This window comes from Chrysemys picta, chromosome 7 (genome assembly GCF_011386835.1).
Source record: "Chrysemys picta bellii isolate R12L10 chromosome 7, ASM1138683v2, whole genome shotgun sequence".
Taxonomy (NCBI): Eukaryota; Metazoa; Chordata; order Testudines; family Emydidae; genus Chrysemys; species Chrysemys picta.
The window spans coordinates 63,627,705-63,652,161 of NC_088797.1; the positions used below are offsets into that span (position 1 = coordinate 63,627,705).

The following is a 24,457-nucleotide window of genomic DNA, read 5'->3' on the forward strand; positions in this document are numbered from 1 at the left end:
AGGGGGATGAAACACTGATATTGCTGCCAAGTACAGTCTCAGAGAACTGGGAGCCAAGACTGATTTCTAAAGGTGTAGCAGGTACTCCAAGATGTCTTGGATGGAAGTCCCCACCAGGTGGGCCCCACTTAACTTATTCAATTAGGTATTAGCTTGCGTTTTACTCTTATTTTCTTTTGTAACTAATCCTGAAGTTTATGCATCATCACTTGCAATCACTTAAAATCTATCTTTCTGTAGTTAATAAACTTATTGTTTTATCTTAACCAGTGTGTTTGGATTGAAGTGTGGGAAACTCCATTTGGGATAACAAGGCTGGTACATGTATCATTTTCCTTTGATGAAATGATGGACTCCCTATGAGCTGGTACTGTTCAGATGGGTACTGAGCAGTACAACACACACATTTCTGCGGGAACCAGGCTGGGCCTAGAGAACTTGCGGGTGTTTCCCTGTATGTAATTCATGATTGACTGGTCAGAGTGCTCATTATTTAGCTGGGAGTGAATCTACAGGCTGAAAGCTGCATGAGCAGGCGAGAATTGGCTGTTCTGACAGCAAAACAGCGTAAAAGGCACCCCAGGCTAGAGAGTTAACGGGACACAGCTGTTCAACTGTCCAGATTGTACCCTGGGTAATGTTACAGTCTAAAGCAGGTCTCGCTGATTTCTCTAGCGGATAAAGTTTTAAGACAGTTTACTCTGGATCTAGCAGCTCTTGGGATAAGGACTTGCAATCCTTAAATGTTCCCCAACATCTCATTCACCCAGGCTGTATACACAATTGGCAAACATGAAGTGCTGTATGGGTTTGTGGGATTTTTAAAAAATGGTATGAAAATTATGGGCTATGGATGGCATTATAGAATAGAGACAATAGCCCATAGCTCCCACAGATCTCTAGTCAAGTCGTTTCTATCCGACAACACATTGCAAACATTTCCCAAAAGGCATTGTGCCAGACAGTGGGGTGTGACACAGTGGGATACCTACCTGTGGTGCACTGCACTTTGCATCGACACAAGCACTGCTGGTGAGTACACGCAGCTCTGACACAAGCAGACAAGTCTGAATGCGCATGAGCGATATACTAATTTTGGCAGCTGTACACCCATGTAACTTGAATCGATCATAGTTCGTAGTGTACACATGGCCTTGGAGTGAGCATTATTAAGGTGCATAACAGTTCCACATGACAAGCATTTAAAACCTCAAAAATTTTAAACAGACACGTGGAGATCTCCCTACTTGGAAAAAAACAAATCACATAAAAAACACTATTAAATTAAAACCCATCAAATACTACAATACACCCTAACTATCACTAACTAAACTATTTATAGATAAACTATTGTGTGAGTGGATGAGATGGCACTGTCAGTTGGCGTCATCTCACAGCCAAATATGGTGAAAGGAACTGAGGGTCAGTTGGTCACTCCATCCCCTTTTATAACCTCATAGGGGAGGAGCGTGAGGCTATGCAGGAAGCAGCTGCTGCCAATGGACACGGTTGACTAAAGCATTCTGATATCCAGTGCATGTGGCACCAAATATGGAGCACATATAGACAAGCACTCAAGGAAGAAACACTACAAGGGAAGAATATGGACAACAAGGAGAAAAACAGTACACACTGATTGGAATAGTAGTCAGGCAGGTGTTACAGTCAGTGAAAGGAGTATACCTAATCCAGCTAGAAAGCTGGGTGAGGTCTGAGGGAAACAACTGAAATGCCTGAAAATGAATGCAAGGCGTCAGGACAATAAAACAGAGGAACTGGAACTACTGGTGCAGGAGGCCAAACTGGATATTATAGGGATAAGAAATCATGGTGGAATAGTGCTCATGACTGGAATACAGGCATTGAAGGGTATGTGGTGTTTAGGAAAGATAGCAATAAAGGTAAAGGTGGAGGGATAGAGTTCGATATCAACGATGCAGTAAACTGTTTGACTCAGATATGGATAGAGAGCTCATTTTATTAGAGAGATAAATACTTTGGGGAATTGTGTCATAATGGGAGACTAACTTCCTGGATAGGGATTGAAAAATAAATGTTGCTAATGCTGATATGGCCCAGTTATTCTTGAATGTGATAGACGACAGTTTTCATTATCAGCTTGTCACTGAATTAACAAGAGGTGATGCAATTTTATACTTGATTTTGATAAGTAGTGAGGACTTCATAAAAGAGCTGGTCATAGGAAATAAACTTGGATCGAGTGATCAGAACCTTGGATCGAGTGATTCAGTTTAAATTAAATGGAAGGATAATCAAAACCAGGCATCAACTATGGTTTTTCATTTCAAAAGAGAAAACTTTGGAAAATTAAGGGAGTTAGTTAAAGAAATCAACTGGGCTAAAGAGCTCAAAGACTTAAAGATGGAGGCTGCTTGCAATTTCTTGTAGGAAAAGACTCCAGACCCAGCTGGATGAATAGCCACCTCAAAAAGGTTATTAGTAGTAAGCAGAGACCCTTTAGGGAATGAAAGCGACATCTTGGAGGTTAGGAAATGTGGAAATAAATGTGAATTAGCTCTTGTCAAGGAGATTAAAATAAATACGATTATTTTTTAGAGAGAAGGTAGGTGAGATAATATCTTTTATTGGACCAACTTCTATTGGTGAGAGAGACGTACCAAGAGCTCTTCTTCAGGTAAGCTCAAAAGCTTGTCTCTCTCTCACCAACAGAAGTTGGTCCAATAAAAGATATTACCTCACCCACTTTGTCTCTCTAATATTCTGGGACCAACATGGCTACAACAACACTGCATACGACTTTTTTAGTTATATAAATAAAAAGAGAATAAGGAAGGATGAGGTCGGGCCGCTATGTAGCACAGATGGGAAGGAGATTAAAGATATTATATGTATGGCCCAAAAACTAAATGAACACTTTGCCTTGGTTTTCAATTAAAATGAGAACATGGATGGGCATGAAGGCAATTTGGCTGATGGAAATGAGTGTACAGAAATGGAAATGATCACATCTGAGGTGGAAGAAAAATGTAAAGAACTTAATGCGCTCAAATCAAGGGGACTGGATAATTCCATCCCAGAATATTGAAAGAACTGGCACATGAGATTGCTAGTCTGGTAGCAAGGATTTTTAATCATTCTATCTATCTGGGAGGTAGTACCGTATGACTGGAGAATAGCTAACATCACACCAATAACCTGGGCATTTATAGAACTGCTGGTTTGAGCTCAGTAGCCTGCAAGTCTTGAGAACAAATAGTGAAGGAAAAGACAGTTACCTTTTCCATAACTGGTGTTCTTTGAGATCTGTTGCTCATGTCTATTCCACAATAGGTGTGCATCCTCGCCATGTGCACCGGTGAGGGAAGTTTTCCGCCTAGCATACCCCTAGGGGAGCGCCCTAGCGACCCCTGGAGTGGCGCCTCCATGAAGTGGTATAAGGGGCGCTCCCCCCACCCTCAGTTCCTTCTTGCCAGACAACTCCAACAGAGGGGAAGGAGAGCAGGATGTGGAATAGACATGAGCAACACATCTTGAACAACAGTTACGGAAAAGGTAACTGTCTTTTCTTCTTCGAGTGATTGCTCATGTGTATTCCACAATAGGTGATTCCAAGCTATATCTGTTGGAGGTGGGTAGGAGTTCACAAATTCTCGGGACAGAGGACAGCTCTGCTGAACCCTGCGTCATCCCTCGTCTGGGAGACAATTGCATAGTGCAAGGTGAACGTGTGAACTGAAGACCATGTGGCAGCCCTACAAATGGCCTGAATGGGGATGTGAGCCAAAAAGGCAGCCAACGAGGCCTGCGCCCGAGTCAAGTGCGCCTTCACAATTGGTGGCGGAAGGATTCCCGCCAGGTCATAACAGGTACGGATGCACGAGGTGATCCAGTTGGAGAGCCGCTGAGTGGAGATTGGCCGACATTTCATGTGCTCGGCCGAGGCAATGAACAGTTGCGAGGACTTTCTGAACGGCTTAGTCCGCTCCAGGTAGAAAGCCAGAGCCTGTCTCACATCCAGCGTGTGGAAGCGGCGCTCCTCACTGGACGCATAGGGCTTGGGGCAGAGGACTGACAGAAAAATGTCCTGACCCACGTGATAGGTGGAGACCACCTTCGGGAGGAACAAGGGGTGTGGGCGGAGCTGGACCTTATCCTTATGAAACACTGTGTACGGGGGCTCGAAGGTCAGGGCCCTGAGCTCTGAGACCCGCCTAGCCAACGTGATCGCAACCAGAAAGGCCACCTTCCACGAGAGGTGTGACCAGGAGCACGTGGCCAGCGGCTCAAACGGGGGCCCCCATGAGATGGGCCAACACCAAGTTTAGGTCCCACTGCAGGACTGGGGGCCTAACATGTGGGAAGAGACAATCCAAACCCTTAAGGAATGGGCCAGTCATAGCATGGGAGAATACCGTGTGGCTCTGCACCAGCAGATGGAAGGCCGATATGGCCGCCAGGTGCACCTTGTCTGAAGAGGGCGCCAGGCCCTGGGCTGTATGGTGCAGGAGGTAGTCCAGGATAAGCTGGATCAGGGCGGCCACCGGGGAAACGCCCCGCTCGTCCTCCCATCTGGAAAACCGAGACCATTTTGCCAAGTAGGCTCAGCACGTGGAGGGCCGCCTGCTTTCTAGGAGGACGCGCTGAACCCCTTCCGAGCATGTCCTTTCCTCCCTACCTAACCATTGAGCAGCCACACCGTGCGGTGGAGTGCCGATAAGTTGGGGTGGAGCAGGCGGCCCTGGTCCTGGGAGAGCAGGTCCAAGCAAGATGGCCACGGTGGCGCGACCGCCAGGCCCGTGAGGGTCCCATACCAATGCTGTCTGGACCATGCCAGGGCAATCAGAAGGACCCGGACCTTGTCCATCTTTATCTTTTCCAGGACCTTGCCAATCAGCGGGAACGGGGAAAAGGCATAGAGAAACTGGCTTGACCAGGACAGGAGGAAGGCATCGGAGGTAGCGCCCCGTCCCAGCGCCTCCTCGTCCCCCCCGGGGACAGTGACTGTTCTGCCGAGTTGCAAACAGGTCCACCTGCGGAGTTCCCCACACTTGGAAAAGTCTGTAAACCACCTCTGGATGGAGAGACCACTCGTGTTGAGAGGAGAAGTCCCTGCTCAAGCGATCCACCCATGCGTCCCGGGCACCTGGCAGATGGAAGGCCTGTAGGCAGATGCTGTGGGCTATCCGGAAGTCCCACAGCTTGAGGGCTTTGCGGCAGAGGATTGAGCCCCACCTTGCCTGTTGATGTAGAACATTGAGGCCGTGTTGTCCGTGAGGACCCTGACCACCCAGCCCTCCAGGTGCAAGCGGAAGGCCATGCACGCCAGCCGTACCGCCCTGAGCTCGACGTTTATGTGGAGGGTCAGATCCTGAGCCAACCACAGACCTTGGGTCTGAAAGTTCCCCACGTGAGCCTCCCATCCCAGGACCAAAGTGTCGGACACCAGCTCCAGCAACGGGGCCCTGCCTCTGAATGGGACCCCTTGGAGCGTGTTTCTCGGGGAGGTGATTACTGGTTTGGGTACCGTGAGGACTTTGTCCATCCTGTCCCTGGCCTGGGAGAACTCCGAGACCAACTAGAGCTGGAGGGGCCTCATCTTGAGTCTGGCATGACGGACCACATACGTGCATGCCGACAGATGACCCAAGAGCTGCAGGCACGCTCTGGCTGTTGTCACCGGAAACCTTGTGACCGTGTCAATGAGCCCCTTCAGGGTCTCAAACCTGTCCGGTGGGAGGGAGGCTTTGGCCGACAAGGCATCCAGGACCGCTCCGATAAACTCTAAGCATTGAACCGGGACTAACCTGGCTTGGTGTTGTTTACCAACAAGCCCAAAGTGGTGCACGTGGACAGAAGAAGCGCCACGTGATCCTGCACCTGCGACTGGGAGCTGCCCTTGATCAACCAGGTGTCCAGATAAGGGAAGATCTGGACCCCCCGGCGCCTGAGGTAGGCTGCTACCACCAACATACATTGGAGCTTATGCTCCAATACATCTGTTAGTCTTAAAGGTGCCACAGGACACTTTTTTTTTTTTTTTTTTTAAACAGATCCAGACTAACACGGCTACCCCTCTGATACTTGATACATTTCATGAATACCCATGGGGCAGTGGACAGGCGAAACAGGAGGACCGTAAATTGATAGTGTTCCTGCCCCACCGTGAAATGAAGGAAGCATCTGTGCCCCTGGAATATATGAATGTAGAAGTACGTGTCCTGCAGATTGAGGGCGGCGTACCAGTCCCCAGGATCCAGGGAGGGGAGGCCAGGGAAATCATGCGGAACTTGAGCTTCACCATGTACTGGTTTAGGCCTCGCAGGTCCAAGATGGGCCTGAGCCCCACTTTGGCCTTCGGGAGAAGGAAATAGCGGGAGTAGTACCCCTTGCCTTTTAACTCCCCGGGTACCGCTTCCACCACTCCTAAGCCCAGGAGCCGCCCCACCTCCTGCTCAAGCAGGGCCTCGTGCGAGGGGTTCCCCAGGAGGGACGGGGGGTGGTTGGGCAGGGAGGAAGTAAACTGGAGGCTGTAGCCCCGGGAGATGGTGTTGAGGACCCACTGGTCCGAGGTCAGCGCGACCACTCTGGGAAGAAAGCACACAACTGACTGGAGACGGGAAGCTTTATTGGGGGTGGATCCCTGATGAGAACTGGCATGGCGCTCCTGGGCGTCCTGTCAAAACCGCCTTTCCCCTGCTTGCTTGCCCTTTGAGGACCCAGGCTGGGGGGCAGGGCGAGACTGCCTCTGTGGGTGCCTCATAGTCCCACGACTTCTTATAAGCGGTCTCATATTTTGGGTGGTTGGCCTGAGTGGGACCTGCTGCGGCTTGAACTTAGGTTTAGCTGGAGCCAGAACATAGAGACCCAGAGTCTGGAGAGTCGTGCGGGAGTCTTTCAGGCCATGCAGCTTTGTATCCATTTGTTCCGCAAACAGAGCTTTGCTGTCAAATGGGAGGTCCTGCAGGGAGGTCTGTGCCTTGCTGGACAGTCCAGAGAGCAGGAGCCACAACACCCTTCTCATGGACACCACTAAGGCCATGGACCACGTGGCCGTGGCCGCTGCATCTGAAGCTGCCCGCAGGGTTGCCCTGGCAGCCGCTGTACCCTTCTCCATCAACGCTTTGAACTCCTTCCTATCGCGCTCCTGGAAGGAGTCCTTGAACTTGGTCAGGGAGCCCCACAGATTGAGCTCATACCGGCCCAGGAGAGCTTTGTGGTTCACCACCCGTAACTAAGTTCGAGGACAAATAAATTTTCCTTCCAAAAGAGTTCAGCCTCCGCGAATCTTTATTTTTCGGGGTAGGGGCTGGCTGGCCTTGCCGCTCCCTGTGGTTGACCGACTCAACCACCAGGGAGTTAGGAGCAGGGTGGGTGTATAAGTATTCATGCCTCTTGGAGGGTACAAAATACTTGCGTTCTGGTCTCTTGGAGATGGGGGCCAATGAGGCCGGTGTTTGCCACAGGGCATTTGAAATTTTTGCCACTCCTTCATGGAAAGGCAAGGCCACCCTGCCCGGTGCTGAGGAGGACAGCATTTTAAACAGGGAGTCCAAGGGCTCCTCCATCTCCTCTGCTTGGAGGTGGAGGCTTGATGCCACCCTTTTTCAGAGTTCCTGGTGGGCCCTAAAGTGCTCTTGCAGAACGGAGGGAGACAGGGCCGTAATCGCCTAATACGGGGAGGGCGAGGAGGCCGGCGCAGTACTTTGGGTGCCACCAGCACCGGAGGGTCCACCACCTGGTCAGTCTCCAGGCACAGTGCCAAGGATGTACGTCCCACCAACTCCTTCCTCAGAGGTCTGGAGAGGGAGGCCGATGGTCCTTCTGAGGCTCCAGCCACCGAGCGAGCCCCCACCGGCCTTTAACTCTGTGAACTGCCCTTTGATTTATTCTCTTTCATGATGCTTCAGATAGAGCAGATGTCAGTGCTGGGCAACTTGTATGACTGCTAGCAAGCATCTTCACTCTGAAGACAGAATGAAGATGGTGATATCTGGTGCCAATATATTCTTCTCTCTTATTCCAAATGGGGCAAGCAGACAAAGTCTGCACCACTCAGTGAGTAGCCATGTCCCAAACACAGAAAATAACTTGTCCTGCGCTCTAGTGTGAATAACATCTCATGAATCTTTTTAACACAGACTTAAGAGATTCCTAATCCAACTTCCAGTGCCCTAAGAGTAACTCTGAGGTGCACCATTGCTTTTCCTCTGCCAGCATACAACTTGACCAGATTCATTGAACATAAATTAGTTAAAGTAAAGAAAAAGCTAGTTCTGGTGAGAAAACAGGTGCACCAGATCCAACCACAGACTCAACAAATAGGACAGAGCAGCTACCCACTTTTAAAGATATGCTCTCGGCATGGTAAGGTGCCTGCAAAGAAGCACACTGCTCTGAGCTAAGCCAACAACTTTTACAGCTGTTAGGTGCGACCCAGGAAGTCCCTCAATGCCAACTGGCAGCGGGCATACCAAACCATAACTCACATCAGGCCTGACATTCATTGCCTCAACACAGTGTTGTCATAATCTTTAACTACAAGGCATCATGTAAGGTATACAAACCAGTAACATGCTGGTCTTTAATATTCTCTCACGATGCATGTAACAGGTGGTGTATAAAGAATGATAGATGTGTGCTGGAAGAAGGTGTTTTGCAAGGAGTGCATAAATCCAGCCTGTCCTAGACAAAGAAATGTCATTTCACCCGCTTTCCTGCGTCTCCAGGGTAAATTGAGCCAGGTAATAGCTCAGAGGAAAAGTACATCTACATATAAAGTTAACACAGCCATCAAGCTAAATGAGTGAAGGGGAAGACCACTTAGCTATCATGATAGAGGATGGAGCCCGCACTCCAGAAAGCCTTCCTAGCTCTTGAAATGGACAACAGACTTTGGGAAATACAAGCAGAAGCATAAAGCCATTTTGGCATCCATCACTGGGCAGACAAAAGAGGCTAGAGCTCTGGTAATCTGAAAAAGGTGGATCCTTTAGCCAAGTGGGTTGAAGTCTCTGGGAACTTGCTGAAGTTAAGTTTTAGTCACTAGAAAGCATGTTTTGTTTTACTTGTAACCACATCTATGTCTTCTATTCTTACTTATCACTTAAATGTGTTCTTTGTTATAAAACTTGCTCTTGTTTTACTACAAAACCGTCTCAGTGCTGTGTACTAAACTGAAGGGTGAAGTCCTCAGCTAAACGAACAGGTTGGTGTGTGTTCTGTCTCTTTGGGGGCAGCACATACAACTTCTGGGTATCCGAGAGAGCGACTGGACACTGTTTTGGGGAGACTCAGAATTGAAAGAGTTGTTGGTGTCCCCCTGCAAGGAGTAACCAGGCTGGTGAAAACCAGGGCGAGACCATTGTGCACTGAGTAGGTTGCTGGTATGTGGGCTCTAAGCCAAAGCAGCACAGCAGCAGGCAGTGCCAGAACCCCTCACTAGTCTGGTTGAACCCCCATAGCATCACAAGGGCAGCAATCGGGGCCAGCAAGTTTCATAAAAGAACAAGACTTCAGCCTAGTTTCTGATTCTGATATTCAGTATGGTCGTAACATATGAGACCTACTAGGACTCTGTCCTTCCACATATTCGGAAAAGGCACCAACACTCAACTGAATGGGAGCTCAAGATCACAGGCTAATTGCTGCCCTGAGCCCAGGCAACCTCAGTGACCCCAGCTCCTGATCTGTCAAGAGAAACTGAACAATCAGAGTCCACTTGAACTGAAGAAGATTCAGGCTACTGCAGCTGCAATGGACACCAAATGCAGCCAGCTTTAATCAGGATTAACAATAGGCCAGGCAGCCAACAAGAGGACTTGGGCAAGAAGAGAGGGCGGATTGTGGTTCACAGTGTTTCATAGGCTAGCCTTATTCTATTTTGGTTCTTACACCATGGCCATCACAATGGTATCTCTAAAGTCACAGTTACTCTAGCAAAACGTACCAGGCAGCACACAAGCTGTGTGCTTTTCAAGAAGTCCAGTGTCCTAATGTATCACAGTTGGAGCCTGTCTACACTACAACTCAGTGATGGAGGGCAAGCTTTCAGAGTTCTTGCATATAAAATAGGTATACTCTTCAGAAAAGAAGGAGACTGGTCTTAACCTCCCCTCCTTGGCTCTTACCCATCTCTAGGAGCTGCCATAGAAGAGAGGGGATGGGGTATGTTGCCAGAGGAGTTTGGAGGGAGCCATGTAGCAGTTGAAGAGGTGGCTGCACTTTCGATGCTGGAACTCACAAGAGATCGAGCAGAACTCTGAGTCTAGAATAAAAGCAGAATTATTTTCATTGCACATATTCAGTGGATGGACACAGATTTTAGTCCTGCTTCATTTGGGTTTACACTGTGTATACAAGCCAAGAGACCTGAGATTAGTGCATTATAAGCAGCATTCAAGATAACTATACATTAATGCAGAAGCTATGGCAATGAAACATCAAGGCAACAAATTGAAGTCCCAGAGGGTGATGAATTGCCAGTGTTTAAGGTTGTCACATCCACAGTAACTTACCCAAATTGCACATACTGTATATTTTAAGCTGAAGTCACCTATGGCACTCACCCTCCCATGGCCATGCACTATAGTAACCCTCCTGGCTGGGGAGAGCTGTATATGGTTTCAGAACTGAACTGGCAAGTGGCCAGGAGATGCAAAGCTTGCACTTCCCCAGGACCTGAGGGGGTAGCCTGGGGGAGCAGAGACAGACAAACTGATATGACTGGTGCTCCAGCCACACCGTCTGTCTTTGCTTCCCCAGCACAACAGCAGCAATGTAGGAAGCAGATGTGCTACTCCACAGCAGGCTTTTTCCTTGTTTTGGCTATTCAGACTAAGTTCTTCAGGGTAGCGACTATCTGTCTGTCTCTGTGCAGCACCCAGCAAAACAGGGCCCTGATTCTGGTTGGGGCCTCTACATGCCACTGTAACAAATAATACACAGCATGCATAAGCCACAGAACAATTCCTGTATATACTCAGCACATAGTACTTCAAACCTTCCACAACACTTTACCAACCATCACAGATCTGACAGGTCACACACTGCCTGGCTAAAGAAGTTATTGTTAGCGTTTAGGGACTTCAATCCTAAAGTCACTTACACAAGCAATTTTCAGCAAATGCCAGATCTCCCTCTGCCTTTTTCCCTGCATCTGCATCACCGAGCTGTCAGCCTCCTTGATGTTATTCAGAGCCACTTCAATCTTTGGAAGCAAATCAATAATCTTCTGCTTACAGCCTAACAGCTTGCTGTAACAAAGGAGAAATCACAATCACTTTTCCATTCAGTGGGGCTCAGGCTTTAGCAGAGTCAATGTGCTGCACTGATTTTACATCTTGCTATTTAAGGAAAAACTGGGTAAACATGTACTTGTCCCTCAGCATTTACATGGATAGCTGAAGGCACAGATGCACAACAAAGATTCTTTGGGACCATGGTGGCTCCTGGAAGCCTTCGGGTCTAATGATCAAGGTACACAGCACAAAAAGTTCAATGCAAGAAGGCTTCAGGACTTAGAATTTTCTGTATTTTAGTCTTTCTTCACAAAGACACCTCCTGCCATGGACCCCTCCACCTCAGCAACAGTCACATATTTACATGGAACTCACTTGAGGGAAGGTTCCCAGAGGAGATGTGAAATGCTTTTAGAGAAAGCGTTAAGGGGTTGTGTTACAGTATGAGTCAGATGAATGTGAGTATAGAGTCTCTGCATGTCCTTGAAGGGGAAAGCAATTCTTGGTGGGGGGGCTGCAGTGCCCCACTGACAACAGATAATTTGAGGGGGATGTATAGCAAGGTTTGAGACAGATCTTCCCCTTTACTAGCTTTGAAGGTTTAGGGACAGTGATGGGAATGTGCCCTTCAGCAATCTGAATGGTCTCTGAATGAAGTTTTTGCTCTTGGAATATGAATGCAAGGGCTCTCTCTGCTCCTCAACAGAATTAGTATGTTAAAAGGTCTCCAGCCCAGAATGACGGAAGCTGCATCTTGTCTCTGTTTTCCTCCAGAAAGGAAAGCTCTTCTGGTACCTAAGGTGTCCAAAGAGCTCCTTGAGAACTCGATCCTGACTCTGCACAGTCTGCACGATAATCTTCACCATGTCAGTGCTGTCACTGTAGGCGTGATCTGGAAGGGACACCAATTGTCTGGTTAGCAGAGTGTTCCTCAGCAAACATTTCAGACACAAACCCACAAGTCAAAGAAGGAGTTCTCCTAACAAGCTCTGCCAAAGAAATAGAGACCTACATAAGAATACAGGAACGGCATACGGGGTCAGACCAAAGGTCCATCTAGCCCAGTATCCTGTCTTCCGACAGTGGCCCATACTAGGTGCCCCAGAGGGAATTAACAGGTAATCATCAAGTGATTCATCCCATCACCCATTCCCAGCTTCTGGCAAACAGGCTAGAGACACCATCCCTGCCCTTCCTGGCTAATAGCCATTGATGGACCTTTCATCCATGAACGTATCTAGTTCTTTTTTGAACCTTGTTATAGTCTTGGCTTTCACAACATCCTGTGGCAAGTAGTTCCACAGGTTGACTGTGCATTGTGTGAAAAAATACTTCCTTTTGTTCGTTTTAAACCTGCTGCCTATTAATTTCATTTGGTGACCCCTAGTTCTTGTGTTATGAGAAGGAGTAAATAACCCTTCCTTATTTACTTTCTCCACACTAGTCATGATTTTATAGACCTCTATCATATCCCTCCTTAGTCATCTCTTTTCCAAGATGAAAAGTCCCAGTCTTATTAATCTCTCTTCATATGGAAGCCGTTCCATACCCCAAATCATTTTTGTTGCCTTTTTGTGAACCTTTTCCAATTCCAATACATCTTTTTTTGAGAGGGGGTGACCACATCGGCACACAGTATTCAAGATGTGGGCGTATCATGGATTTATATAGAGGCAATATGATATTTTCTATCTTATGATCTATCCCTTTTTCTTAATGATTCCCAACATCATTTGCTTTTTTGACTGCTGCTGCACATTGAGTGGATGTTTTCAGAGAACTATCCACAATGACTCCAAGATCTCTTTCTTGAGTGGCAACAGCTAATTTAGACTCCATCATTTTATATGTATAGTTGGGATTATATTTTCCAATGCGCATTACTTTGCATTTATAAACACTGAATTTCATCTGCTATTTTGTTGCCCAGTCACCCAGGTTTGAAAGATCCTTTTGTAGCTCTTCACAGTCTGCTTGGGATTTAACAATCTTAAGTAGTTTTGTATCTGCAAATTTTGCCCTTTTTCCAGATCATTTATGACCTGATTAAAAAAGAAGGGGGTTAAGTCTACTAAATCAAAAACCCTTCTCCAGTGCACGCAGTTATACTACACATCAATCATGAGCCAGTCGGAGCACAGGGGAGCTGACACTAATCACCCATCTCTCCACACACTATACAATTCCAGGCACTCTGCCCGAGCACTAATTTCCATAATGACTTCAGCTGTTTACCCATCACACAACTATGCAAAAATCCCACCTCTGACTGCCCTTATAATATCCTAGCCACAATATTCAGGACCATCTGAATTTCTGCCACCCTCCCCACCATTACACCAGCCAGTGTAATTTAAAAAGCGGGAAAGGAGGAGCAGAGGGCATGATTAAGAATGTTAGATGCAATGGCAAGGTAGGGAAGATGCCAGAAGGTGACCATGTTTATTGTGGGCATAAGAATGAGGAATTGCAAGGACATTGGGCATAGAAGAATACCCATAAGAGTGCATGAATCAAAAGGTAGAGGGAGCATTTCAGTGTAGCACTAACTTGACACTCATCAATGCAGTAATAATGGAAACCTGGGACTAACATGACTTGGACTTCCTTTCTGAGAGTTTGTCTAGCCCAGGATACAATTATTAAGTAAACAGGAAACACTTGATAAATGTTTGCAACCCCCCAAAATAATAAATGTAACAAACTAGTGAATAAAGTGTGTAAATGTGCACAAGTTGGGACAATCCCCACAGCACTCCCACTCCAGGCCTCCACCACAGCACTCCCTAAAAGTCCATCTAATTTTTGAACTAGAGGTGTAACTTCCAATTCAGAGGCATACCTGCGCTAGCTCTCATTTAGCTAGAGAGCTAAAAATAGAAGCATAGCTGTAAGTGGTGGTGGGGCAGCTAGCCATCTGAGTATGTGCCTGTCTAAGCCATAGGTATATACACAGGTGCCTAGCCCCTCCCATCATTTATGGAGCCATGGCTATGCTTATTTTTTGCATGCTAGCTTGATCAGAGCTGGTGCAGACATACATTTGACTAGGTCATGGGAGTGGAATCAGACAAAGGACTGGCTACCACAGAGAGACTAATGGATTTAAGGCCTATGAGCTATTTTCCTAGACCTTTGAGAAAAATCACTGAACCAGAGCAATGCTAAGAAGGACTTGACTGTTTATCCATCTGTTCCATCTCCTTCTACTAGAGTGTGAGCTTCTTGGGGGGCAAAAGCTGCCTCTGTTTTTTCTATTTGTCAAGTGATCAGCACAATGGGGCCCCCATTCCTGACTGGGAACTCTAGGTACTACTGCAGTAGGACCACCTCCACCATATAGGACACTGTTACGAAGGCTGAGCTCTTGGTGTGGTTTTAAGACAGCAGTGTCCATCAATGATGATCTTGCTCAATAATTCCATACGCATGGGTTAAAAAGACCTCTGGGAGGACGGCTGATCAGTTTCCATGAACTGAAGCATAAAATTTAGGGTAAATGGAGGGACAGGGTGTGGCTCAACTGCTTTTTGGTCGTTTTGTTTGTTCCATATCTGACTTTTGCTTTCTACATCAAGTCCTGGTTCTACAAAGCCTGGAGCCCCGTCAGCCTCAGGCCATGGTGTTTCTCAGGGTTACCTAACCAGACCAAGGTGTGGCTTTTGCCTGCTCCCCTGACATTGTCCTAGTGGCTCTTGGCACAGGAAGAAACTTCATCCACCAGATCCAGCCCAACCTTCTAACCAGGGCCAGGACTCCCCTACTCAGGGGAAGAGGTGTGACTCCAGCAGAAGGTTCACAGTAACTACCACCCCCATCACCAGTTCACAAAAAGAGCGTTTGTTCTTCCTCTCCCCACTCTGTGTCTGTAACACTCAGGGCCATTCCTTGTAGATAGTTATCAAAGCCATATTAGGTAGACTAGAATATCTAACCTTTTTGCCTGTATGGTTAGAGAATCAAAGAGTAAGTGCTAAATGTGTCTGCCTGCATTCCAGTAGAAATCTAATAATGTGATCTAATAAGCATATAGTTGCTAAATCCTGTTCCTATCTTATAATGCTTCATTACTGTATTCTATTGACTCAGAGATCAAAAGGAGATATCATCATTTAGATGGGACTGGTGGTATAAAATTATTATTGTCCTCATCTCTTCTCAAAGCTTGTAATTCCACATAGTAAACCACCTATGAACTGTCTATGAATGGCTGTTACTAGAAGTATTGTCTGTGAAAGGACCCATTGAATAGAGATCACAAACTGTCAGCTCACTTTCCTCAAAGCCCATGTGGTAGAGTTACTTGTAAGTGCTCTGCCTGCTTCCACTATAAAGGAAACTTTAGGCCTGATCCTTTTCATCTCAGGTCTGCTTAAACTTTAACAGGGAAGATCTAATCCATAAGACTGAGGTCAACAGACTCTATACCTAGACTACCTATTGGACTGTAACCTTTTATATTGATTCCAGAAAGACTTTTACAAATCAGCAGCCTCACCAACTCGACTACAAAGCTGACCTAAGAATTTTACACACATTTGTATGTATACTGATCTCTTAACCATATATCTCTCTTCTTTCTTTCCTTTTATTAATAAAACTTAGATTTAGTTAAGAAGGATTGGATGTAAGCATGTATTTGGGTAAGATCTGAAATATTCATTGACCTGGTGGGCAATGTATCTGATCCTTTGGAATTGGTAAAACTTTAAGTATGGTTAGAGACCTATTAAATTCACAGCTGTGAAAAACGGTATTGCCACCCTTACTTCTGTGCTGCCTTCCCAGCTGAATGGCTGGAGAGCAGCAGCTGTTGGCCAGGTGCCGAACTCTGAAGGCAGCGCTGTCACCAGCAGTAGCACAGAGTGACCCACCCCCACAATAGCCTTGTGATCCCCTTTTGGGTCCGGACCCCAGTTTGAGAAACGCTAAATCTCAAGGACTTCACATGTTTATATTTTGCCATTTTTAAATACAAATTAATGTTTTATTACAACACCGTGAAACTCAGGATTTAAATATCTGAAATCATAAAATTAAAGATTTTTTAAATGATATGACCATGAAATTTGCAAAAAAAGGAACAAGAATTTGGTAGGGCCCTAAATATGGTGAATAATGTTTTCAGTAACCCCTCACTATTTTAGACTTGGATGTCTAGATGGGAGCCAAAGGCTGGAATGCCTAACGGGGACTGTATTTGGCTTCTTGTAAACCAGCGCGCTATTTCAGAAGCTATTTTGTTACTGGCTTGGTGAATCTAAGGGCAGGTCTTCACTACTCGCTCAATCTATCGGGGATCGATTTATCGCGTCTCGTCTAGACGCAGCTAAATCGATCCCCGAACGCGCTCCCCGTCGACTCCGGAACTCCAGCTCGCAAGAGGCGGAAGCAGAGTCGACAGAGGAGCAGCAGCGGTCACTTCGCCGCCGTCCTCACCGCCAGGTAAATCGACCTAAGATACGCTGTAGCCGAAGTTGCGTATCTTAGGTCGACCCCGCTCCTAGCGTAGACCAGGGCTTATTATAGAATAAACCACCAGTTTGGGAGATTGTCTGTCCTATTTCTTGCAGTCTGCCCTGAGTAAAGCATTCTCAGTGTGGCCCATCAAGGCACCACGGTCACATTAGAGCGTCTGTTCTTCCTCTCTCCCCTCTCATCTGTGTGTCTGCTTGGGTTTGGCCAGTGACAGTGACCTGACAAACTCAAAGCTCTGTAAGTAACACAGAAGGTTTTGACGGCACCATCCCACACTAAGATAAGAGCTAAGCAACAAGGCTGGGTTGGTGACCTACATGATTTTCTAAACATCTTAATAACTGACTGAGAAGGGTTAACAGCATGCATAGCACTGGAGCAATTAAGCCTTAAACCACAAGACCAGAATCCTAACACTTTTTACCCTATAGCTGATGCTATGTAACACCAGACTGATTTATACATCATGACACCTATCTCCTCTACCCCAGACCCACCTGGTCAGGGCCAGGCCAAAGTGAAGGGGTGTGGCAGTTCTGACACTATATAAAAGAAGGTGTAATGAAAAGGATCACTACAAGTTACGTTTCACGGGCCATTTAATTTTTTGGTAATAAAATTGATATATGATGTTATTTACACAACTCACAGATATTGCCGACATTTTCTCCACTCACCACCTATTTCTTTGGATATACACACCATCAAACCATTCCCCTCAGCTCCCACCAAGACCTTGAGGTCTTCCCCACCCCAATACTCTAAGTGTATCTCCACCCCTCCCTGCCCAGTATTCCCTCTGCCGTGCTGCAAATGATAATGTAAAAAATCTGATCTTACTGTTGAAAGCAAAGATTACTTGCAGGGTTTGAGTTTTATGTAGGTCATAGAATAAACCTGTTCCATACCTGGAGGTCTTGGTTTTAATTGCTTGTATAGTTCTATGGCTTTTTGTTCACTGCAAAAAAGAAGAAATCACTTCATACATGTATTCACACACACAGAGGAAACTGATCATATGTAATATTCAAGAGTAAAAAGACTTCATATTCAAGTTTTTATTAAAATGGAGCTAATTTTTAAATGTTACTAATAGATACCCTGCCTCTTCAACATTAGGAATCCATGTCAATTCATTCCATGATAGAAGTCGACATTTCCTAGAAAGCTGTCCCCTTTTCTTCATGATTCTGTATTTACCTTGTGGATAATTCAGACTAAATGGCATTAATTCTATGCTTTCTTCAATTATTTTGAAGATACTATTTATTATTTCTATAAAATCTACCAGGATTTTGTTCCCATATAACATTTAAACATTGAAGGTTTGATTTAGTAACTTTGTTAGCTTTTCTTCTGTATAACTGCCTGACAAATTCCCCATTTGCACTCATGTTTACTTGCTTGCTCTCAGTTCCATAGTGGACATTTGGGAAGAGTATGAAGAAGAGATCACTAAAAAGGTACATTGCTTTCTCCCTTTAAAGTAAGTTTTGCTACTCTGCATAGCTCAAATAACTCAAGAGCAGCTACATGTGGACGCTTCCAACTCCGTGACAAATCCTCACCTTCCTATTTCAAAAAGTTCTGCTGTGAAAGATTATGCTGATTAGTTTCTCCCTCACCCAGACCATTCATAAACCTGGAACCTCCCATTCCCTGTCTGGCCAGCCTGCCCACCCACCCTTACTCACCCCCAGAGGAGTTTCAAGGGAATCACATATTCCAGTCAAATGTTCTGTGCTTTGTCCCAATAATAATATATGTATAGAGCACCCTCCTCCACAAAAATGCTGGGGTTGCTGAGCAACCATAACAGCATTTTCTTGTTAACTACCAGAAAATACCCCAATCTCAACAAAATTAGACAGGGTGGGTAAACAAAAACAGTAAGAAAAAAACCCAACAGAACAGCAGCAGCAACAGCAGGAGTAATTTAAAAACACCTCTGAAAAAAACAAGTTTTGGTGTTTTTTGAGTGGGGAGATGAAATGGACAGATTTCAGGAAGGAGGGAGTTCCACACGGCCACAGCCAAGGCTCGACCGCAGGCCTACTTCAGGCATGCTGGTAGAACCCCTAACCACCAGGTGGTGTGGGAGAGCAAAATTCCATTAGATAGAGGCTCAAGGAGGGAATCTTAAATATAACCAGGGCCAGTCCCATTCAGAACTTTATAGACCAGTAAAGATAACTGACTGAATTTGCCACTTAATAGGCAGCTAATGTAAAGAACACAATGCAGGCTGAATATGCTCCCAACAGCTCAAACTTGCAAGCTGTCATGTGACTGAATCTGAACGAGCTGCAAGTGGTGCATCAGCCTTGGTGGTAGCCCCACAAGAGGGAATTACAACAGCTGATTTCTCAAGATCACAAGGGCTTATGCAGCCATTGCCAGTTCGTCATGAGTTAAATGAGGACAAAACCTATGCAAATGTGCATAGCTGAGAACCACATCCAACACATGAATAGAGCATGGTGAAAAACAACACCATGATAATGCACCTTAGCCTTCAGAATACTGGGAATAGCTAAGAGACGCCTTCCTCTTGGCACCCCCAAACCAGACAGCAGACCACTACACTGCACCTGTAATGTAGGGGGAGGAGAGCTTATTAGCATTCAACTCCCTCAATTAAGTTTTAGAGGCTGTGCAAACAGGTCTGAAGATCCAGCAGTCTCTCTTGTGCCCTAATCCCAGTCCGGTGCTTCTTGGTGTGCACTGGTGCTTGAAAAATAAATACACAGAGGAGAGAAAATCTGAGACAAGGATGGAGAGAAAATCCCCACCCCATCATACCCCAGTATGCTTCTCACCCCTGCCAGCCCCCAACCGCCAAGAGGCCAGGCACCCAGCCTGCTCTTCACTCCCTATGACCCCCAACCTCTGAGGGGCCAGGCACTCAGCCTGCTCCTCACTCCCCTAATCCCTCACTCACCAAGGGACCAGGCGCCCCATTTGCTCCTCACTCCCCAACAAGGAAGGGGTATAGTAGAACCTGATATGCAATCCCCCTGCAACTGAAGAAGTAACCTGGTTTGGTATGTTTTCAGACACTTGTGAGCAGCTTATATCCCTCTGTTACTGAGGGGTGAAGTTGCTGCTGGTGACAGAGATTTGGACTTTAGGAATTGCCAAGAAAGGCTGTTCCTATGGAAGCGCTGTGACACTATGGTGACGGATGCTAATATGAAACACTAAGATAAAAAGGACAGTACTTTAGAGCAGCATTTGCCACCTTTGGTAGAGGATCGCATGCTGTCACTTCCAGTTGGATTGGATGGCACACAGTAACTGGGACAAGGGTCCTGTAGATCTAGGTCTCTCACTGAGGCAAGTCCTATTTTACAGTTACCACTGGGAAAAGCAATTGTATTACGGGAGTGCTCAGAGGCCCCAGCCAAAACTGGGGCCCCTTTGTGCTGGGTATAGACAGTCCCTACCCCGAAGGCCTCACAATGTCAATAGGCACAGTGTAGGAGGAAGGAAAGATTATTATCCCCATTTAACAGATGGGGAAGCCTGAGATTCAGCAGCTCAGTGACTTGCCCAAAGTCATACAGGGAATCTGACAGCTGGGGGAAACAAGGATATCTCCTGTGCCTCTGTCCAGTGCTTTAGCCACAAGATCATCCTTTCTTCTCATTTGCTGGCTCTAAACATTCACTTACTCAGGAAGGGAAGGGACATTTCTTCCTGCTCTCTGCCTATCTGTTGTTTATGTGATAATTGGTTACATACTCAGCAGCACATTTTTTCCTTATCTGTTTCTAGTAGGCTTCCTCCACTCACTCTGAACCCCAATTCCAAGCCAGCAATTTCACACATTACTCATCAACACATCAGGCAATAGGCTGAAGCCTTGATCAGGCCTGTGGCACTGCTGGAGACTGCACACCAAGCTAGTTGGACCCACTACCATTATCAGTGAGTATCCAGCACCCCTCATCCTGCCCCCGTTGGCTGCTTTCACTCCAAAGTAAATATACTGAAATGTGCGCACTTACTCTGAATTGACAGCAGTGTAACTTAGACCAGATATGGCCCCAGAATGCCCAGGATGGACAGTGTGTAGGGAATCATTCAGGGATGCACAGTGAATAAAGCAGAGATCAGGAAGACACCTACCTCAGTTAGCACACATTCACTGAGCACACTATAGAACAGAGTTTCTTTGGAAATAACAGATCCAGTAACTATAGGCTATATAGTTACACATATGCACAAAGGGACAAAGTTAAGACTGCATGTGCAAACTTTACTTTGGCACTTCCTAACTTGAGTGCTGCACTTTGCAACCCCAATGTTCTTTTAAAGCAGGCTGTAAATGGAATATAACTAACGATTTTCAAGGTTTTTTTTTAAATATTATTGCTCCAAAACCACATCTGAAACACTTAATAATGTTTGAGAAAATATTGTCATTTTCATACAATAATGGCTCAATGAAGTTTACTTCCCTCTTTGGGCTGAAAACAAAGCAAGAAAAACCTTAGCTCTCTCAAGTATCCAATTTTCAAAGTCTGGGTATATAATTCTAGAGCACTGAAGGAAACACACACACACACACACACACACACACACACACTCTTACTCCCCCCCCCCCCCCCACACACACACTCTTACTCTCCCCCCCCCCCACACACACACACTCTTACTTTCACCTCTTCAAAATGGAGAATTTAAATAAAATAAATAATTTTGAAGAGGTGAAAGTGTGTGTGTATGTGGAGGGGGGGAGTATATATAAACAAACCTGTTACAATGTAAAATGATTTCAACAAGCATGAGAGAATAGCTCTTTTCCTTACAGACTCTCCATGACATCTCCCTGGCGCCTTGCATATGGACTCCTCTGCAGTTCCACAATCTCTGTGTGCAGAGCCATAATCTGTTCGTCTAGGTATCCAATATCTCCAGCCTAATGAGAAAAAATAACTCACCATAGATCAAGTTTTTACTGGAAAGTGATAGTCCATGTATTAAACAATTTCAGGAGCAGAAATACATAAAAATCAACAAAAAGATTCTCCAAGTTCGTTTGTTCAATAGACAAGTGAACCTGAGTGGAATTAACAACATTCTGAAAGTGCGAGTCTTGCTGTTATTGAGGGACAATAATCATTCACTAGATCAGCTAGTTGCTGCTATAGTTCTACGGATTTCAGACCAATTTCCACACAACGTACAATACCCTCAACAACCTTGGATAGACACAGACAAACAAACAGCAAACATATCTTCTTATAACAAAGGATTCCTCTAGAGTCAGCATTGTTGGGTTAACCACAGCCACAAGACCACAGAATCAGCAGATAGTCTCAATTTTGGTGCTGAAACTGCTCCTATCTATAAGCTGTGGAACTGTATTACAGTCAAAGTTGAGATCCTTCCAGAACTTGAAAACTTAAAAAGCTATAAATAGATAAACTAGGTACCTGAATAGGAAAATGCCACTGTAGTGATCCCTCTGTTAAGAGAAGACAAACTTGTAGTAAATCCAAATGGTCTGTTCTCACACGTAGAAGGAATCTACTAGTCTGGAGTCATGATTGATAAGTTAACATATTGTTAATCCCCAAGTGGGGGGTATAAAAGAGACCAGGATGAGATGAGGAGACACATGTAGGGAGAATGGCAGACTGAAGGACTCTGACCAAAGACAGCATTGGAAGAAGATGTATCTCCTTGCATCTGATCAATGTACACTTTGATTGCCAGAGATCTGCAATTCTTCTCATAAGAGGTTCTATTTCTTTCTACCCAGCTTGTGGAATCAAACTGAGTTGACCATGCTCTGAGATTTGTAAATGTTCAGATTTTTTTCCTAATGCTTTTAAGATAGCTGAACGGAGTCATCAGGCGATGGTAGATTTTGAATCTTTTAGATCTTTGATTTTGCCAGCAAGGATATGAATTAGGTATCTGAATTCCAGATGGGTTCTGTGTCCTAATCAAATGGAATTGGATTGTTCTGCTGACATCCAGGTGATTGCATCTGTTTCCTTGGAAATACATGAAGTTAAGGCCATAAGAAAGGAAACTTGTCCCCTGACAGAGATGATACAGAGCAACTATACTAGTTCAAGAAACCTGGAAGTAGTTCCAAGAAGTACTCTGGGTGAAAAAACCCTGAGACAAAATAAAAATGTCACTTATCCTTCTAAGAGAAACAAGTGGAGTTTGACAAGACAACCTTAACTTCCTAATTCTTAAGAAAAGAATCCAGATGGAGGCAGCACTTGGATCAAAGCACTGCTCCATCTTCAGGGTGCTCAAGGCAGGAACATGTAACACAATGCTGAGACTAAGTCCTATTAGTCAGGCCACCCAATATGACCCAAAGACAAGTTCTGTTAGATGCTGACTTAGCATTAAAGCTATCCTGAGAGTGCAATGATTAGAAGACTTCCAGTACTAGCTATAGACAGAGAAGATAATATCTATCAATTACTCTGGGAGATGGACCTCGAGGTCCAAGTCATCAAACTAAATCTGCTGGGACCCAGACACTGGATATTGCAATAGCATACCAAGGCTGGTGGAGAAAAACCACCAAGGAAACACATCGGCATCCTCCTTGAGTCAGAACCAGAGGAAACACTAGATGTAGCATTTTCTAATCATCCTGGACACTTGAACAAAGAATGGTCAACGGGGAAGCTGTAGTAAAGACCATAATTTAGCTAGTGTGCTGGCAGCAGCAACAAGTACACATTTCCTGTGTCATGCAAGCACAGCGATCAAGAGGGAATCCTCCGCATCTCATGGACATCCAGAAAAATCAGAGGTAGGACCTTAAACTCCCCTACCCGGAGCAACAGGATTATGGATGACCGATCCTAAAGCCTTTAAACTGAGCCTTTCCTAACTGGCCCCTGCTAGAAAAAAAGATTGAGCAATTCGTGGAAAGGGATGGGACTCTATATAACATCCCACTTCCACAAGACACACTTTATTTAAAAAAATAAAATGCAAAGTGTTAGGCAACACTAATATAGGAATCACCTCCACCATCTGAATGCACTATGTAAAAGCTGCTTCAATATATTTATCTGACTGGCCCACAACTACTACTAGAACACATGAAGTGATGCTTCATTGTTTTTGAGAAAAAACAGTAGAATTCCAAGGCAAAAAGACAACATTGTGGTGGAGTAAAGGTTTCATAGATGTTAAGGCTAGAAGGGACCATTAGATCATCCAGTCTGAGCTCCTGCACAACACAGACCTGAAAACAGACCTGCATTAAACCCATATCTCATAGTTGAGCTGGAGCTTATCTTCTAGAAAGAGCCATCCAATCTTGATTTAAAAACTTAACATCTTTAAATTCAAAGTGGAGGAACTGGATAATCTCCATCCCAGAATATTGGAGCAATTGGGACATGACATTACAAATTAAGCAGCAAGGATTTTTAATAAATCTAGTCAATTGATAGTAGTATCATTGGAAAGAGTCCAGCGGAGGGCAACAAAAATGATTAGGGGGCTGGAGCACATGACTTATGAGGAGAGGCTGAGGGAACTGGGATTGTTTAGTCTGCAGAAGAGAAGAATGAAGGGGGATTTGATAGCTGCTTTCAACTACCTGAAAGGGGGTTCCAAAGAGGATGGATCTAGACTGTTCTCAGTGGTACCAAATGACAGAACAAGGAGTAATGGTCTCAAGTTGCAGTAGGGGAGGTTTAGGTTGGATATTAGGAAAAACTTTTTCACTAGGAGGGTGGTGAAGAACTGGAATGGGTTACCTAGGG

General features: G+C 45.4%; 1 protein-coding gene across 1 annotated transcript in view; it reads right to left on the minus strand.

Annotated features, from left to right (window-relative positions):
* Positions 1–24,457, minus strand: part of CHUK (component of inhibitor of nuclear factor kappa B kinase complex) — a 68,456-nt gene that overhangs the window by 4,932 nt on the left and 39,067 nt on the right. The window contains exons 15-19 of the mRNA XM_005310788.4: positions 21,512–21,621; positions 17,606–17,655; positions 12,015–12,111; positions 11,087–11,234; positions 10,110–10,246 (exon numbers count right to left, since the gene is read on the minus strand). Coding sequence (XP_005310845.1) covers positions 10,110–10,246; positions 11,087–11,234; positions 12,015–12,111; positions 17,606–17,655; positions 21,512–21,621 — 542 coding nt within the window. The remainder of the gene's footprint in view (positions 1–10,109; positions 10,247–11,086; positions 11,235–12,014; positions 12,112–17,605; positions 17,656–21,511; positions 21,622–24,457) is intronic.